Source organism: Dermacentor albipictus, chromosome 6 (genome assembly GCF_038994185.2).
Source record: "Dermacentor albipictus isolate Rhodes 1998 colony chromosome 6, USDA_Dalb.pri_finalv2, whole genome shotgun sequence".
Taxonomy (NCBI): domain Eukaryota; kingdom Metazoa; phylum Arthropoda; class Arachnida; order Ixodida; family Ixodidae; genus Dermacentor; species Dermacentor albipictus.
The window spans coordinates 94,714,052-94,733,773 of NC_091826.1; the positions used below are offsets into that span (position 1 = coordinate 94,714,052).

The 19,722-nt window shown below is 45.9% G+C and overlaps 1 protein-coding gene across 1 annotated transcript in view; it reads right to left on the reverse strand.

Annotated features, from left to right (window-relative positions):
* The window catches only part of LOC135907492 (calcium-activated chloride channel regulator 1-like), a 171,992-nt gene that overhangs the window by 132,417 nt on the left and 19,853 nt on the right, over nt 1-19,722 (reverse strand). The window contains exon 5 of the mRNA XM_070541066.1: nt 15,135-15,262. Coding sequence (XP_070397167.1) covers nt 15,135-15,262 — 128 coding nt within the window. The remainder of the gene's footprint in view (nt 1-15,134; nt 15,263-19,722) is intronic.

Here is a 19,722-nt window from a genome sequence, read left to right on the forward strand (position 1 = left end):
ACATCAGTGAAAACATGGTGTCCAGTAGCCCCATCCGAAAAAAAGAACTAGTGGCGGCTGCTGGCAATGAGAGCGTAACTGCAGGCAAGCCAATAAATCCATGTCTTCGGCAGCAAAAACAAAAGATACTAGAACATCTTTGCTACCTCGGAGAAACCTTTTCTTGGTTTGTCGTGCCACCGATACTGCTGAAAAAGAGCGACATCAGGATCTACAAATAAACGTTGGTAGTGTCTCTGGTGGGAGCGCGCCTCAAAGGTTTCTTTGAGTACAACTGGCTGTTCGGAATGCTGACTTAAGTTTTTCCGGTAGTCATAGTTCTCGGTGGAACAGAAGGGACACGTTGCGAGTGTTTCACCAATGAACTGTCTCTCCAAGACGAAGTAACTGCTGCCCGGAGGTGTTGTAGTTTGCCAGTACGCTCCCAATAGTGAAAAGCTGGATCTTGTATAGCGTCGATGAAAGTCTCAGTTAAGCAGAAGTTCAGCGTGGTAAATGGAGTGCTTGTGGCGCGTTCGAGTTGGGGCCTTGAACGTCTGCAGCCAACTCCTGGAATGACTTGCCCGGGTTCACGTGCCGGTCTGCCAGACAAGTGTAGCGAAGCTGTGTCGGTGACGGTTTGCCATACAAATCGGCAGGGATTCTCGTCAGTGGCCTGAAGTATGCGTGATGACCAAATGTCAGGCTGCATAAAAGCTCCATAACTGGTCAGCGCTACTGCTTGCACTTTTCTGGCATTGTCTCAGCCGTTAGCTGTCAGAACAGTTGCCAGCTGCATGAGATAGGCCTCGCACCATAGAGTGCCGTCGTACAAGGGGACGCCTAGTAGCTGTGGATAGGGCATCAACGGACTGTTTCTCAATGTTCGCGCGTTGAGAGCGTGTCCGTAACCACCATTGCCACATTGCCACCAAAAATGAAGTGACACATTGTATTCCTATGGTTAACACGACTTGTATGGAAACATATATACGCTTCGCAGGCACTCATCTCGCCAGCTGTCTTTTTCTTCCCCAGTCACTGCGCCCAAAGCTATCATCTGGATATGCAACCCCTAATTATATATATATATATATATATATATATATATATATATATATATATATATATATATGTATATATTTATATATATATATATGTATATATATATATATATATATATATATATATATATATATATATATATATATATATATATATATATATATATATATATATGCTTTCTCTACCCCCCTATTATAATCACCTGCGCGGACCATGAGGTTGAGCAACAGAAGAACAGTGTAAAATCAGGAGCGAACGATGCAGCTAATGGCGACAGAAGAGTCCCTTGGAAAGTATATATAGGTAGGGTTCCCCGACACGAAATCGTGGATGTCATGCACAAGGCTGAATTACACCAGGACCCCGATGTTCTGCTCACCTGGGACCGCTATCCATCATAATTTCTATGGTGTCAAGGTAATTGCAAAGAAAATCAAGTATATGCGCAGGAACTCTTTTAAATAGACGCAATCAAAAACAGCAGTGATGCCTCCGTACCTGTTGGATACATCACAGAAACAAACACGTGAAATTTTCAACCCCAGCTCGAACGCACGTTCCACCGATGGTGGAAACCAAGACGCGTCTACAAAGACGGCGGACGTGGAACCAGCACCACCTGGGCAACACCCACTCACACGCAAGCCCACAACCACCAGTGCAGCCTTCAGGCAAGGAGCTACATAGACTAAAAAGCAAACAGACACACAGAAATCGATGCAGGCCTCGACAAGAAAGTGAACCGCAAAATACTCCACCTCAAGATGTTTCACCCCGGACGTCTGCGCGAACCAAACAGAAATGACTACTGCACACGGCGGGTGCCACACGACAAAGCGAATCTCGCCCTTTCCGGCAATTCCACGAACACGCCGCCAAACACATCACAGATGTCACCTAAAAGCTGACACTAGCTGCACGGAACAACGGAAAATCCCGAAAGGTATCGGAATTAAGGTTAGGTGTGCCCTCGGATCTTTATTCTCCAGGCTATTATTAAAGTCCAATCCTGTCCTACAAAATGCATCGCTCTCTTCTATCATCTTCTATCCTCTTCTATTCGGGAAGAAGTCTGCAAGGAACAACTTAGGATAATTACTAATCAGCTGGATGGCATCAATTTATCTGAACCGGAAAAAAAGGGAACTTCAACAATTCGTCCACACTAGCAGGGGCGTAGCCAGGGGGGGGGGGGGGGCTTATGGGGCTTCAGCGGGGGGGGCTTATGGGGCTTCAGCCCCCCCCGAAATTTTTTCGTGTTGTCCATGCACCGCCGACCAAAGCGACCCCCGGCGCCGGAAATCACTCTGTATTTTGTCTAGAATGTCTTTTTGACGCTCGAAAAGACATTTAAGCGCGAAGATTGCAAACTCGGGCTGGATTTCGTGGCAACGCCCATAACCGGGAGTCACATAACGCCAAGCAGTGCCATCCGAGCACAAAGTTTCAAGGGCGCTTTGATGGTGAGCGGGCTCGCCGCGGCATCGCACTGAGACCACGGAATCTAAGAGCGCATGGATATCAATTGCGAAACTTTATAGGCATAAATCTCATAAGCTCTTGATGTGAAAGGTGCATTGACATTTCCAAAGTTGTGCTTTAGATTTTGAATTGCGGAACTTTGTGGGTTTAATGCTGTTATAAATATTTGACGCCAAAGGTCCATTGACTTTTCTAAAGACTTACATCGGAACATACAACGAGACAAGCCAAATCAACACACCAGCAGACGAGTTGACAAAGCAGGCAGCGAGGTCGAATGAGACGAAACGTTGGGGTGGTTCATTTGTGCCGTCATGTCACATAAAAAATATCAACATTTTTTTTAACCTACGCCAGAACATCCATGTCAAGACACTAAAACCAGCCAAAGTAACCACCTTCTTATTTATTTTTTCTATTTTGACTTTTATTCGCGAGGACACATTGAGCCCTTTTTTTTATGTTCTCGCTACCCTACCCGCGGGCTGCCAAAGCCAGCCAGAGCGCATACGTTTTTCTCGTATGGCCCCGACCACCGTGCGTTGCACTTCGGTGCGTGTTCGGTTTGCTCTGGCCGAGTGCATTTTCACCTGACATAGTTTTGGACACTTTCTGGCTATCAGACGAGAAAAAAAAACAATGGTCGCTCGCCGCCATCAGTGTGGGGACTCGAAGGATTGCACCGCATTCCTTGAGGGGAACCTTTCCGGAAAGTCTTATTTCGCCGCTGTAGGACACTGAGCATTATGCGTATGGTTCTCAGTGGACCAAGCGTCTCATGTTCTCTTCCAACATACCTTCCTATGCCAACATACTTCCAACATATCTACCTGCCAACATACTTTCCTATGCGTTTTTTTTTTCATTTCGGTGCCTCCGCCTCACACAAAAAAATACATTGTTGCGGCGCAGCGAATTGTCGCATGGTGAAAGTTCGATTTTGATACTTCTTTTGCGGAAAGTAATGGGCACCGGGACGCTTCAGTTGACGGATATGTTTATTATATTATTGCGAAAGCAATTATATGGACACTCCAGGCGCATTCCTGCCGTCGCCGTCGCCCTCACGTTTCGTATAAAGTCCAAGGGTGATAACATCGTGACCACGCGCTGCATGCTGTATGCGAGTGAAAGCGTAGGAGGGGAGGTAGAATGGGTGAGCCGACGATGGTGGCTCAGTATTGTGTGCGCAAAGGAGAAAAGCGGGGAGCAAGCGCGTCGCCTTCCGTCGCGCGCAATGCATCGGGGGGGAGTGGATGGAATGGGGGCGGAATCTAGGATTCTGTGAATCTATGATTGTGCAACATGTTTATTTGCCTTGTTTGACGCATTATATACAGTTACTTCTTCTTACATACATAGACTCATTGGAGACTTAAATGTATACTTAAATATCTTGTTGCGAGGTTTCGTGTATACATGCAGTGAACTTTGTTTCCAGTGACACTTTTTTGTCCTTTATCAAGCCGTATTTTCGCATTTCTAATGTACGAGGGCGAGTTAAATGAAAGTGAGCCTACCCTAACCACGCAATAATGGTTCGGCTCATTACCTGCGAGGCATGCGCGTAGGAGAACGGCATGTCTCATTTACAAAAGGGACACGCAGGTGTGAAAAATGTTCTTTAATGCTCTCATACACTGGGTTGAATGTGGTTGCGTCACATTATGGACACTTCAAAAGTTGAACAGCTCGGTGTCGCGAAGTTTTTGACAGGTGAAGGTGTTTCCAAAACAAAAATTAATCACCATATGGCTGCCGTGTACGTTGAACACTGCATTTCACTGACCACTGTGAAGCGTTGGAGCAAATGGTTCAAAGGACGTTGCAAAGACATTCTAAGACCGGGCCAAAACCATCGTGCAATTATCCCCCCCACAATTCCAAAGGTTCATGAGCTGCTGAAACAAGAACGGAGGATAAGCATAGATGAACAGGGAGACCGTCTGAACATCAGTCACGGTTCGGTTCACGCCATAATTCATGAGCTTATTGGCTCTTTGGTGCGCAATGGATCCCCAAGATTTTGAACCATCGCGAGAAGACGGAGAAGTTTCGCGCTGCCTTGACTCATCTGATCGGGTATCACAATGAGGATGACGACTTCTTGTTTGCAACTGTGATCGGGGACGAACCTTGGTGCCACTACTACGAGCCTGAAACACGACGGCAAAGCTTACAGTGGAAACATTCGAATTTACCACGCCCAAAGAACGTAAAGGCCATCATTTCCGCTGGAAAGGTGTTGTTGACTTTTTTTTCGATCGACAGGGTCGATTACTGATAGAATTCGCTAAATCTTAAGAGGCTATCAATTGCATATCATATTGACCACAAAAAAAGACGGGGACAGAGGAAGAAAACACATAAACAGTACCGCCCGTGCTGTTTATGTGTTTTCTTCCTCTGTCCCCGTCTTTTTTGCGGTCAATATGATTTGTAGTAAGTACCAACTAGGCCAAACTGAAGTTCTTCTGAGGCTATCAATTGTTTCCGATATTGTGAAACGCCAGAACGGCAGCGTGTCGCAATCAAGAACGAACAACGTGGAAAATTGACGAATGGGGTCATCTTGTTCCACGACAATGCCTGTCCCCACGTCGCTTATGTGGTTAATAGAAAACTGGCAAAGTTCAAGTGGGAAACGCTGCAACATCCGCCATACAGCTCAGACCTGTCACCTTGCGACTTCTACATTTTGGGGCAACCGAAAGAAACAGCTGAACGGAACCAGATACAGACTTTTTGAAGCAGCAACCCAAGGAGTTTTATAAGACGGGAACCACGCGACTCGTTAGTCAATAGGACAAATGTCTAAATTTTCACGAAGACTACTTTTAAATAAGGTACGCCGTTGTTGGCTCATTCATTTGACTTGCCCTCATATATCTTGCAGAACACCTGCTTTTTATACGTGCTCTCTGTCGCGACTATAACTTCGGTGCAATTACTCACGATACACGACAAGGGACAGCTACTCCTGCGTAATACATTGGTACAAACGACAGCGTCATTGAGATTTTTCACTGGCCGTTGCATATATACAAGAATGTAAGCACGGTTCTTGAATGACAAAGTTTCATTAAGATATTTGTCCTCAACTTGTTCAGTTCATTGCCTTTTAATTTTTCATATAAGCGGCATGCACTGCTTTCCTGGTTTCGAACTGATATAGTTCTAACGTTCGTGTGATATTTTATTTACTTAATAAATAGACAAAAAACGTGGAAGCATTGATGTCAGTTATGTAGGGCACAATTTTTGGCACATACGAGCATAATATTTTATGAAAAAATACATATTTTACTTGTATTTACAGTGCGTAGCTTTCAAGAATTCGTTTGCAGCATCTTTGGCAATGACAGTGCAGTTATTATTCATGTATTTGATCCCTCGATAAATTGTTTAAGAGGAAGCTTTAGCTCGGTCCCAATCCGACGCGGCCTATTCAAATACTTGTAAAACGCAGAAACGCTTTTCTGAGATAATCCTGCTAATCGCTTTTATTGAAATTGGTTGCATTTGAGAGAGAAAGGTATGTCCTAGTGTCTGTTGGAAACAGAACTTCGATTTAGGGCTTGAATTTTGTTTAAAACATTTTGAAAAATTCGAAAGTTTGAAAAAATAGAAGCACGACGTTTACAAATTATTAGCTATGCATGAAGAACAGATATTTTGGTTCTTTAAACGGCATTTATTATAACAGTCAAGGCGGACAAGTTTGCTGTGTCAATTTGTATCTTACCTGAATTGGTTACGTTGTGTACAAGGGTTCTGCAAAAGACGTATTTCCACAATACTAAATTTTTTGAGATTCATGTGTAACATATCTATTTTGTCCACTGTAGATGTACTATTAGATGCAATTCACAGAATTGTGATATAATATTTCATTGTTGAGTCACTGAGTTTTAAACTTGATAGTTCCGTTTTCTGAAAATTTTCAATTTTGGCCAATTTTTAATAAATAATTGACCACCTAAATGAAAAATTCGAAACCAGTAGTCACTAGATTTTAAGTTTTTCTTTCAAATGCAACAGACCTCATCAAATTTGGTGCAGTGGTTACCGAGAAAACGAATTCTTCTTTTATATGTGTTTATATAGGAGCGCCCGAGCTAGAGCTCCCTCTTAAGGAGGAGGCGGAGTTGCAACGTGCAGCTGTATATATATATTGGGCCAGTGGCGTAGCCCCCCCCGAACAAAATTTCTGGCTACGCCACTGCACATTAGGTAGGCAAATAATGCTAGACCAATACTAGCACAAAGATGTTAGAGCTGCAAATGCACCCAAGAAAATTATTGTAACCCCTAAAGCACATAGCACCTCCGATAGTGCTACAAGGGAGAATTCAGAGCACTGCAGCTGCGTAGTAGCCATGTCCCTGAGTCTAAGCCCCAATGAATTCGATCTCCTGAAACGTAGTCTAACGTTTTCTCCCATAAATAACGCAGTAAACGAACACGAGCTCCACACAGATATAACAGAGTTTTCAAGATGCATGCACATTAAGGAGTTCTTTTTCGATAGGCTAGAAGAAGGAAAACAGGATAGAAACTCCCTTAGACCATCTAGGACGTGGACAGGAGAAACAGAACAGTGCCGAGAACTGGATTTATACCGAAAGCTAATCTCCAAGGAATTTTTAGAGTCACCGGGGCATTGCCGGACAGGAAAGAGTTTACCCCCGCTCAGCACCAAATCATTAAGGAACTTGCGGAAAAGAATGGTATTGTAACAAAAGAAGCACACAAAGGCGGCAGTATCGTAATCTGGCCTATAAAGAAGCACAAGAATGAGGCCTCCAAACAACTTAGTAACACCACCCATTACACAAAGCGCGACTCTAACCTAACTTCAGAATACAATATAACTGTGCAAAGCACAATAGCCAAGCTCCTGTTCAGGGAACTAATCACGCGATCTCGGGCTAAATATTATAACGGTTCGGAAAATCAAACGTTCACTTCGACGCTTACGTCAGTAAAGGTTCCACTTCCAAGCCGGAGGTGAAAGAAGAGGAGGACGCGACCAATAAACGACAGGGCGCTACCTGAGAAGTGTATGTCATCATATGACAAGCTAACCGAGGAAGTGCAGAAAGTTTCTGATTGCTTAATAAATATAAAATATAAGTTAAAATTGTATGGCAAGTTGTAAAGTATAAACGTGTGGTGCCGGGCGTTTACGCAGTGGAGAAGTAATTTATTATGTCATTCTTTTTTCATTTTCAGGGGACAGACGGTACCGCAAGCGTAAATGAGCTGGCAGAGCGCCGCGCTATGTCTTCTGCTACCAGGAGCTTGCACAATGCACGCGGAAGGCGCTGCCAGCACTTCGTAGCGTAGCGAGCGTGACAAAAGCGTCAACTGGATTTTAGGGTCAACTTTACTAGCCGACTATATCAATTTCCCTTCTTTTTTCGCCCTTCGTCATCGGCTCGGTCATGACTCGCTCTCCGTCGGCGCTGCCGCCATCCCTGCGATCTCTCCCACGGCACATCGTGTGTAGAAGCAATGGAACTTGAAATCGAACATTATGGTATACGGGCCCTGCATTGCCTGCGCGAAGTAAAATCGAAGAGCGTGGTGCTGACGGTGCACGCTACGCGGTCAAATTGAGGAACAAAGTGCGGCACTCCCGAAGTAGAGATAAAAGGGCAGCTAAAAAAAAAGAGATCTCCACAGTATCTTCCCGCCCCGACTGTATATTTTTATCAGCCTAACGAAGGAAGCGCAGGACCAGCCCAGGTTGAACCCTTCTCATTGTCGAACAGCGATGTGCGAGCTATTCATGCTGGCGATCGCACTGGGAATTTGATCTCACCATGCGAATATCTCCTTGGCATAGCCTTTGAAATGTAGGTCACGGGAAAGCCAACCCAGCCCATCTACGGACCAACAGAGTAATTGCGATAGCAACTTCGTGGACAGATCTAGGCCATTCAGATTAATGCTTCACCTCCTACCGAACTATGGGAGCTGCAGGCCGGTGGCGATGAACCGCAGTGCAAAATTGCTTCTTCTGCGTGGAATGACCCCTCGTACACTTGCACCCGAGTCTCCTCCAATTGATATTGTAGCTTGCAAAAGGTCTGCTTAAAAAGCCGGCAGGGGTGGGGCAACTCATTATCCATCACTTCTTCGAACGCGTATCACAATCCAGCCGTGTTCGACAGCGAAAGAGAAACGCCAAGCAGATGGAAAAAAAACCAAGTAATAGCCTCCGAAGCAACCAACGCACGCGCGCGCGACGCCCGCGTGTCTCCGGGTGGTGCAACCGGTCAGCGCGGTCTGCGTCGCAAGCCAACAGCCAAGACACACCAACGGAATCTAAAGCAGACTACCCCTTCACCGTTTCCACTTTCAGCCAAATTTGGGTTCGCCTTGGAAACGATTGACAGATGCGTGACGTGAGCATAATTTGCGGTGCCACCTCGCGGTCTCTGACGGCCATTTACGCGAGCAAAATTTTGCCCAATCACATGAACCCGCCGTGTTTTCTCACTGACTATGGTGTTGGGCTGCTGAGCACGAGGTCGCGGGATCAAATCCCGGCCAACGCGTCTGCATTCTGATGGGGGAAAAATGGGAAACCCCCGTGTACATAGATTTAGGTGCACGTTAAAGAACCCCAGGTGGTCAAAATTTCCGGAGTCCACTATGGCGTGCCTCATAATCAGGAAGTGGTTTTGGCACGTAAAACCCCATAATTTATTTAACCAATCAGATGAAGCCAAGTGGACTGGTTCCCTTCTGAACCGTTATACCATTCGCCCCCTCAATATTTCTTCATGACTCAAAAGAACAAAGTGGCAGGCTGCCTTTATCTACTTCCTCAAATAGATAATGTTCCCTCCGAAGAAATAATTACGGCAGGAATCCCAGGTCGGCTTATTGTGTCTAATAAAAAGGCACCTACCGGAAGACAATGTAAAGTCCAAAATAAACCCCTGTCAAACATCCCCACCACCCTGCTGTTTTTTTTTTCAAGACACGCCGCCCTTCCTTGGAATTATCGACGACATCAACACGAACCGAAACCACGCTATTCTAGTCACTTTGGATGTTTCTGTCCTTTACACTAACATACCCATGAGGGAAGGAATTGAAGCCGTATCGAAATCCATCGCAATCAATCCCCAAGCGCACGCTCCTCAAGTTTACCTGTCGCTTCTTAGGTTAGTTCTCACGCTCAACTATTTCAAATTACATTCTATTCACTACCTGCAAACTTTCGGCACTAACATGGGAACACCATTCGCTCCCCCGTATGCGAACATTTTCATGGGGCAGCTTGAAACATACCTGCTGAAATCCTGCCTTTTAAAACGCCAAACCAATTTTTGTTACACTGACAATATATTTATAATATATAAACAAGGCGCAAGCGCGTTAACAGGCTTAATTAGCCATTTCGATCGCTTTCACGCAAGTATTTAATTTAATGCGCGCCCACTCTCAGTCAAATCAACTTCCTGTACACGGCGGTCTACATAGAAAACGGAAAACGGTGAAAGACATTTTCCTGGAAGCGTACAGATAGCCAGCAATATTTAGACTACAAAAGCCATCACCTGCGGCACTCCAAGGAAGGAATTTTTGTCGAGCAAGCGAAACGAATAAGAAGAATCTGCAGCGAAGATAGCGATTATATCCACAACCTAAATGACCTCATAGAAAGCTAGCAGAAAGAAACTATCCGGTAAGTTGCTCTTGATGGATCATCTGATGTTGCGTCAAGATTGGAGAGGTAGCCGGAGTTAGCAACGAATAGCCTACACCAAAATCTCACAAACTGGCAGCGTTGATAACAAAATATTCTAATGCTCTCCCAAAGATGAACAACCATCCTAGGAAAACGCTGCCAATATTATAAAGTAACGAGCGTTCCAGAAGAGCATTCCCCGATTACCTATCGGGTTACCTATCGCCGCAATAAAAATTTTAACACATGTTAGTGCCCGCAAACGTCAGCAAACATCATTCCCCCGTATTGAAAGCATATTATAACCATTTGTGCAAAACTTGTAGGCACCTTCAATGTTACATAGAAGGTAAAAGTACCGCAAATAGTTAAACCCACGAAGTCAAATCTACCTTTACTTGTGCAAGATCGCATGTGGCGCACATAATTGAATGTTCGTTCCCTATGAAACAATATATCGGTAAAACGGGACAATCAATGCATGTCAGATTAAATGGACATCGTCAGGACACAGCTAAAGCGCTTCCTAGAGCCGTCGCCAAACATTTCAACCAACCAGGTCATAACTACGATGAACTTAAACTTTGAATCTTGCGGACACATTTCCGTTGTGAACGAGAAAGAAAATACAGAGACTCATCTTATTCATAATACCTTATTCGTAGGTTCAGAACATTGCAACCAGTAGGCATAAACGTTTCGAAGGGAGCTTTAGAATCTACTCGCTATGCTAAATTTTAAGCAATAGGCAAGGATACTTGGATTGCTCACATTGTGGTATTTTCTTTCTTGCCTTTTGCTTTCTTTTTATTTATTTATTTCATTTCAGTTATAAATAAATAAAAAGAAAGCAAAAGGCAAGAAAGAAAATACCACAATGTGAGCAATCCAAGTTTTGCTTTCTTTTTATTTATTTATTTCATTTCAGTTATTGGAAACAGCGTCTCCAGGGACACAAACCCCGATCTTACCTTCACTGCGGACGTCCCCTGGGCAGAGTGGAGTCGACTCCAGGAAACCTTAGGTAGCGATCACCATATTCTCCAATTAGATGTAGCACACACCCGTAAGCAGACCAAGACAGGAATTGCACGGCTAACCGATTGGAAGTCCTTCAGGGACAAGCTAGATTCCGGAGCAAGCATAAGTGACATTGACGAGTGGCTCAAAAATGTATTAGACACAGCAGAACGTCACACCAAGATCATACGACTCGATGCCGATACACCTGCGGTCGACGCGCACCTCCTACATCTCTGGGAGGCAAGAAGTGGCCTCCTGAAGAGATGGAAGCGACAAAAGCTTAACAGAAAGCTAAAAACACGCATCGCTCTCCTTACCAAGCAGGCTCAAGACTATGCGGAACACCTCGTCAGGCAGAACTGGCACGCTTTCTGTGACAAGCTACAGGGGACTTTGAGCACGAAGAGGACCTGGCACCTCCTACGCGCACTCCTCGCCACTGAACCCACCAAAACGAAGCAGAAGCAACATCTTCACAGTCTTATCCACAACCACGCCGGATCAGAAGAACACCTCCTGCGAGAACTACAAAAGAAACTATGCGGAGATGCACCCTCTACCGCGTCAACTCGCTGCAAAGAATACTCTGGAAAACAGAACCCAGAACTCGACCGACCCTTCACGGAGGCCGAAATCCACGTAGCCCTATCCAAGCTGACTAGAAATACTAGCCCAGGTAAAGACAGGATCGTTAACAAACACCTACGCAACCTACCGCAGCAGGCCACCGAGGCTGTCCTCCGTTACTGCAATGAGTGCTGGGAGAAAGGAGAACTGCCTGCTGTGTGGAAACACTCGGACATCACCATGATCCCCAAGGCCAACAAACCTCTCAGCTTGGAGAACCTACGCCCGATCTCCCTCACCTCGTGCGCGGGAAAGCTTTTCGAACATATGGTGCACGACCGCATTACCCAGTACCTAGAAGACAACGACCACCTACCAGACACCATGTTCGGTTTCAGGCAGCACCTCTCAACGCAGGATGTGCTCTTACAACAAAAAGAAGGCCTTCTAGATCACCTAAACAATCGAAGCAAATACTCCATAGTGGCAATAGACGTCAAGGGAGCCTTTGATAACGTTAGCCACGACGCGATCCTCAACAATCTCGAAAGCACCGGCTGCGGCACTAGGACCTACGCATACGTCAGAAACTTTCTGATGGACCGCACGGCAACAGTCGGAATCTGCAACATCCGCAGTGAAAGCTTCCTACTTCCAAACAGAGGCACTCCGCAAGGGTCGGTCATTTCACCGCTACTCTTTAACGTAGCTATGATCAAGCTACCCCCACTACTCGAGACCATACCAGATCTGCGTCACGCGATGTATGCTGATGACATCACGCTCTGGACCAGAGCTACGAACGTTGGAAGGCAAGAAAGTAGCTTACAAGAAGCTGTCGACACCATCGAAAGCTATCTCCGAAACTGCGGCCTCCGCTGCGCCCCGGAGAAGTCTGAACACCTCGTCCTGAAAGCAAGAACGAGAGGCCGACCACCCAACTATGAAGAACCCGACCCCAGCATCACACTCAACGGGACAACAATCCCGAAAGTCTACAGCGTGCGAATACTTGGACTCCACATCCACAAAGACGGATCGGGAGCTGCCAGCCTACCGAGACTAGAACGCACCCTTTCGCAACTAACGCACCTCATCAAACGGATCTCAAGCCAAAGAAGCGGGCTCAAGGAGCAAGACACTCTAAGAATAGTACAAGCGCTCCTCACCAGCCGCATCACATACGGCACGCCGTAGCTGGCTTTAAAGAACGCTGAAATAGAAAAACTGAACATCATGATAAGGAAGGCAATCAAAGCCGCCCTGGGACTCCCCGCCATGGCCTCTACATCACGTCTCCTTAACATGGGCGTCCACAACACGTGGCAAGAGCTCGCCGAAGCGCACAAGAACAGCCAGCTGGAACGACTCAAGCTCACGCCCACAGGGAGATCAGTACTCCGAAACCTAAACTACAGCGAGACGTATGTCGCAGACATGGACAAGAAAGAGCGAATACCACCGGACGTTCGAGAGTGCATTTCCATCGCACGTGTCCCGCGTAACATGCATCCCATATATCACAAGAGTAGAAGACAGGCTAGAGCCAACGCCATCAAAAGAAGTTTCAAGCATGACCCGAATGCCCGCTACACCGATGCGGCCAAGTATCCGCATCGAAACGCGTACGCTCTGAGCGTCGTCGACTCCCAAGGCTCCGAGCTTGCATCGGCAACCATCAAGGCACGCAACCCGGAAACGGCTGAAGAAGCGGCAATCGCTCTCGCCACCACCACATGCACAGACGCAGCAATTATATTCACCGACTCTCAGGCCGCCTGCAGAAACTTCTTGAGGGGCCGCATCTCGGCCGATGCACTCAAGATACTAAAAAGACAAAGCACTCCGCTCCCGTACACCTGCGTAACGTGGGTACCCGGACACGAGGGACTAGAGGGGAACGAAGCAGCCCACGCCGCTGCCCGCGAGCACGTCAGCCGGGCTCCCCACTCCCCACGCGCTCTCGGACCCGTGACAGAAGAGGCGGAGGCCGTACCCACCAACTATTCGGCCATATTGCAGCATTACAGGCTCGAGCGTCGAGTGTACCCTCCACCGCACCCTAAACTCGACAGAGAAGAAAGCCTAATCTTTAGACGCCTGCAAAGTAACACATACACGCACGGAACGATGATGCATCGCCTCTACCCGACACTCCACGGCTACCTCTGCCCACTGTGCAACGTACCCGACACTCTGGCACACTTGCTCCTGGAATGCCCGTGGCAGGAAGGCAGCGAAATGCAACCAGAAACGCAGGCAAACGACCTGTTTGAAACGTGGGAGGCCAAGCTAACCCTCGGGGACCTGGAAGACCAACAACAACTCGTCGCCAGGGCTAAGAGGGCAGTCGAAGCCAGAGGGTTCCTGGACTAAGGAGCCCTCCCACCTTAGGGTGATACCCGGCCTCGCTCGGGACACTGTTTCGTCTAATAAACGTTTCTCTCTCATTTCAGTTATTTGCTGTATACTGTCTTTTTCATGAGCCCCGGTTTTTACCACTGCTTATGTGATATCTTTCAGAGACTAGCCCATGGCCACCAGCGCAGCCGGTAATGGATGGTGTGCACGCCGTTGACCCACCGGCTGCCAGACTGCCGTGTTATAGACCTTCTGCACAGCATTCCTTTATTCTCAATTCTGTACCTGCGGAGTTACTTAACACACCTTCGCTCGTAACGGCAATCGCACGCGTTACCCCTCTCTCCGTCAGAAGAACCCTACCTGTATAGACTGTGGCGAGGAAAGCATGTGTCTTCCTTGAAAAAGGCAAGTCCGCTTGTGGAAATGGTGGCTCCCGCTTTTACCTTGATCCGATTTTGGTCATCATTTTAACGATTATAAACATCTAAAAGTCCAGTAATTACTTCAAACAGCTGTTCAGGACGTAGAAGCTACTGTGGCTGCTTAACTTGACTACACGCATCGTACACCTGTTCGTTATTGCGCACGCGAATAAGACGTTTAGTAAAGCTTCATGAATGATAGCTAAGACCCTTCCGTATGTTTCCATAATTAATGAAAAATTCAGCTCACTATAATAAACTTTTATGTGTACAAATTTATGGTTATAAACGCTGCGACACCACCAGGCCACAAAGATCATTGTGCCAAAGGTAGGTTTGCCTTTGCGTCGCTGATTTGTTCTTTGAATCAAAACAAAGCCAAGGACACAGGCCGACCGCTGTTTCTTTCCTTTTTGCGCTGCCATGGTTTCTCGCATTGACCCAAAAATGCATGTTTTCCAACTGGCCCAACTTTCCACGTTGCTGCGTCAATGACTTCGTCATCGTGAAGGAAGCATACGTACCCCATGAAGTCTTCGTTCTGCTTGATGACGTCCCAGGTGGGCTTGCCATTGCACATCTTGTTGTGCATGTTAGGTGCAAACTTGTTGTGTCTGTGGCTTTTGTCCTCCGAGTTACAAAAATCCTTTATCTGAAAACCAAGAAACTCTTTTCAGCAATGGAGATCACGAGCTATGACACGAATATCGCCCTTGAAGTGATCCCCATGAATTTATTTCAAATGTTTTTTTTTTGCTAATCGAAACAAAAGCGTGCATTTTGTTTTGTTGCCTGGTTTAATAACCTGCATAGAAACCAAAACTGATGATTGCCAATGTAGAGTTTTAGTGGAACGCTTCCACTAGGCTATTTCTTTTCTATTTAAAATGCATGTTGAATGGTCTATGTCACTAATTGATGATCCCTGATAGGCAATTGTTAATTCTCTGCGTAATTCTTGTGCACGACACAGCCGTTAACCAGAAAATTTGAAGCCGTAGTATAGGTGGATATACATGTAAGTCAATTACTCTTTGGTTTGTTAATTGCAGTGGCGTGAGTTCCAGCTTGAAAAGCCACTACCATCCTTCTCTCACACTGCAACACTTTCTCGTGCAGGCGCGGAATGCGGAGAGCGCGGTGAGCAGGGCTGGGCAAAGAAAACTTCAATTGTATCGTGATAGAAATTACTTGGGCAGCAAGTATTTGAGATACAGACACAAGCTACTACCTGAATTACTGTATCCGGTATGATTCTTCGCATTTGTATGTTAAGATGCATCGAAACGTTCACAAATTTCCGATTATAGATCGTCAGTGGGTCCTATATACGCAGCATTGACAGAATCATCAGAACGCACTAGCACCAAGCCTCAATGCCAAGAGGTCAGCACACACTTTGTTTCAGCCCAAGTTGAGCATCTTATAATTTCTTAGCATTGCTTACCAAATTTTGTCAAAAAATACATTACTGCACTCCACGTATCCTGCCTTCTTCAAGGATACCAAACAATATCTGGAGTGTCTACGTAATGGTACCATTTGTTGCGATACAGCTTTATTCTCATCACTCGGACGGTGCGAACATCTACGAAACAATTATATGCTCAAAAACGTGCGTACAACATCTACAAATTGTTAGGTCCAAACAGCGAGGCATACAAAGGAAAAATTCTTGCCCCTACGTACTGAAGTTCAGAATTGTGTAAGAGATACATACCTCGCATGGTAGAAACGTCTTTATCAATATAAGAGTTATCACAAAGCTAAAATTCGGTTCATGAGCAAGCAGTAGTTGCCTGGCACGACAAACCACATAACAGTATCGGAATACAGCAAGTAATAACAAATCAGTTCCTGAGTGAGGCACGACTTACAAAAAAATACGCTTACATCTAGAGGAACTGCTATTGATTCTCCAACCAGCCCAGACAAGTAATTTTCTTACAATTCAAGTCTTGTTTCTATTTTTTTTCGGCCGATTAAGTGTAAAGCAAATGCACAGCAGTACTACAAAAGAAACGTAATAAATTAGGCAAACTAGGCCTCAGTAGACCTGTCTAAAATGCGAATCATGCTTGGTTCGGCATAAAATGATTGTTGTGCATCATGTAAGTCTTCATATCTTTGATGTGCTTGTAATCGTTCCGACACTTTTTAAACATCACTCGGTTGTAGTGTGATGAGTGTAGCCTGTGTTTTGAGCACAGGTTCTCCCGATCAAAGTTAATATATATATATATATATATATATATATATGTTCATTGTCACGTGGTCGTGACGTCAAAGAACACAGTAGCAATACTGTGAAAGGCAAAAACTTGCTTTTATTGGGCGAACCTGTGCTCAAAAAACAGGCTACACTTAAAGCACTACGAGAGCGGCGAACACAGTCGGCGATCGTCATAAATCTGATCAGCGGGTCAAGCGCGTCGGCTTTTATAGAGCTGTCGTCGAATGTTCCAGACTAATCGTTCGGACCCGCGTGCCTTCCACAAAGTTCTACACCATTCGCGTTACGCGATGAAATCAGATAACACAAGGTTCGGCGACAACAGACAGCCGGGTAGAAGCATCGATAACTTTCCAGAAACGTCGGATACATGCAGGCGCGCCCCTCGCTGTGCGATTACAGTTGTTAAGCGGTGAAACGTGGTCGCCCGATATATATATATATATATATATATATATATATATATATATATATATATATATATATATATATATATATATATATGAAGAACACAGAACACACAAGAACACAGTAGCAATACTGTGAAAGACAAAAATACCTATTATTGGGCCAACCTATGCCAACAAAAACAGGCTACAATTATAGCACAACGATAGCGGCGAACACGGCCGGCGATCGTCGAAAACCTGATCTGCGGGTCAAGCGCGTCGGCTTTAATACAGCCGTCATCGAATTTTCCAAAGTAATTGTTGGGACCCGCGAGCCTTCCACAAAGTTCTACATTATTCGCGTCGCGAACACACGTGGTCAGACTATACAAGGTTCGGTCACAGACAGCGAATGGAAGCATCGATAACCTTCCAGAAACGTCCGATACATGCAGGCGCGTCCTGCGCTGTGCGATAACACTTGTTAGGCGGTAAAACGTGCCGCCTGATAAAGACAAACAAGTGCACGTGTCAATATATATATATATACATATATATATATATATATATATATATATATATATATATATATATATATATATATATATATATATATATATATATATATATATATATATATATATATATATATATTGCCGTGCATACACACACACACACGTCGCGTGGTAGCCGGAAGCTGTGATGGCCGGAAGCACTGTACCAATCCCTACGTCGGTTCTGGTCGTCGTAAAACGTGGAACAGGGGCAGCATTTTTGACATGGAAACAGTTGTAGCGAAGGTAATCTAAGGAGGAACAACGTCCCAGCCACGGTGGTCGGCTGAAATCTATTTCGATAGCATGTCTGTAAGGGTTCAATTGAAGTACTCAGTGAGGCCATTGATAAGTCCATGTTATATAGAGCAGACAGGTGTGGCGTCATCAGCGGCTTCGGAGAGAAACACACCGCCAGCGAATGTGATCATTTGGACCAGAGCATCACGCATCAAAAGATATCGTACAGCAGGAAGTGCTGAACATGGGGTCGAGTAGGCCGCATTCACTTCCACCCACTTGTTCCCTGATGTATAGATTCCGGATAGGTCCCGAGAAAATATATGCCGACACGACCGAAGCACTCGGCGCTTATATGGAATGGCTACAGGTGACAATGTGGAGCTGGAATGGCTTTTGCGTCGTTGGCATACGTGGGACGCGGTGACAGAACGTCGTTCGGAACGGGGAGGCCTGGAGAAAAATACGGAGGCGTACTCGATCATAGGTTCGAGATACGCCGACGCGTCCCGTCGCTGCTGCGTCGTGAAGCTCTTGCAGAGCGGTAGAGCGGAGGTGTTTAGGTATCAAAAGTAGAAACTAAGAGCCGTCAGGATGGAGATTATGACGGTACTGAGTACCGTCGCGGAGCACGAATAGATGTGCAGTAGCATCGGCCAGAGAACGTTCGAAATAGTCGATCAGTGCTTTTATGTGGGCGTCAAAAGGTTGCTGGTCGGCGATATCAAAGAATTGTGAAATTGAGTAAATGCTAACAGCATAGTCGGTATTTCAGGGGTCAGATTCGTCACCAAGGTAACGCGACAAGCTGACAGCGTTACAGTGTAGGCGGCCAGACTTGTAAACCACAGAATATGAAAATGCTTTGATCCTCAAAGTACGTCGACCAAGCCGCCTTGCAGGATCTCTTAGGAATGAGAGCCAGCAGAGAGCTTGATGGTCAGTAACTGCACAGAAAGGACGACTGCAGTGGTAGGGGCGGAACTACGAAACAGCCAAGACAAAAGCAAGGCACTCCCCTTCCATAATCAAATAGTTGTGCTCCGATGGTCATAGGAGGCGGCTGGCATAAGCAAGAACGCGATCCTTGTGCTGCTCACGCTGGAGTAGAACGTCACCTACGGCATGGCCGCAAGCAACTACGCGTAATTTTTCGGGGCATCAGGGTCCAAGTGGGCAAGGATGGGTGGTGAACTGAGAAGAGTTGTAAGACGAGAGAAAGCGGCGGCTTCTGAAGTACTCCATGAGAACTGTACGCCATTGCTCACAAGTGAGGGGTCTAGCAATTGCCAGAAAAATGACGAAAGTGCAAGCCTAACCCTACAGAACTGAGAAAGTCTGTGGTTGTCTTCGGAACCGGAAAATGTCGGACACCGCGAGTTTTGCCGTGATAAGGCTGTACACCGGAAGCGCCGACGAGATTCCCCAGGCCAACAAATTGATGGAGGCGAAAACGACATTTTCACGGGGTAAGTTGAGCTTCGCCTTTCGAAAAACAATGAAGTATAGTTGTGAGACGCTCAATATGGGTGTCGGACGTAGGCGGGAAGATGACGTCATCGAAGTAGCAGAGATATATGGAGCATTTAAAACCTCAGAGCAAGCTGTCCCCTATACGCTCAAAGGTGGCCGGAATATTGCATCACCCAAAGGTCATCGCCTTAAATTGATATAGGCAATCGGGCGTTATGAACGG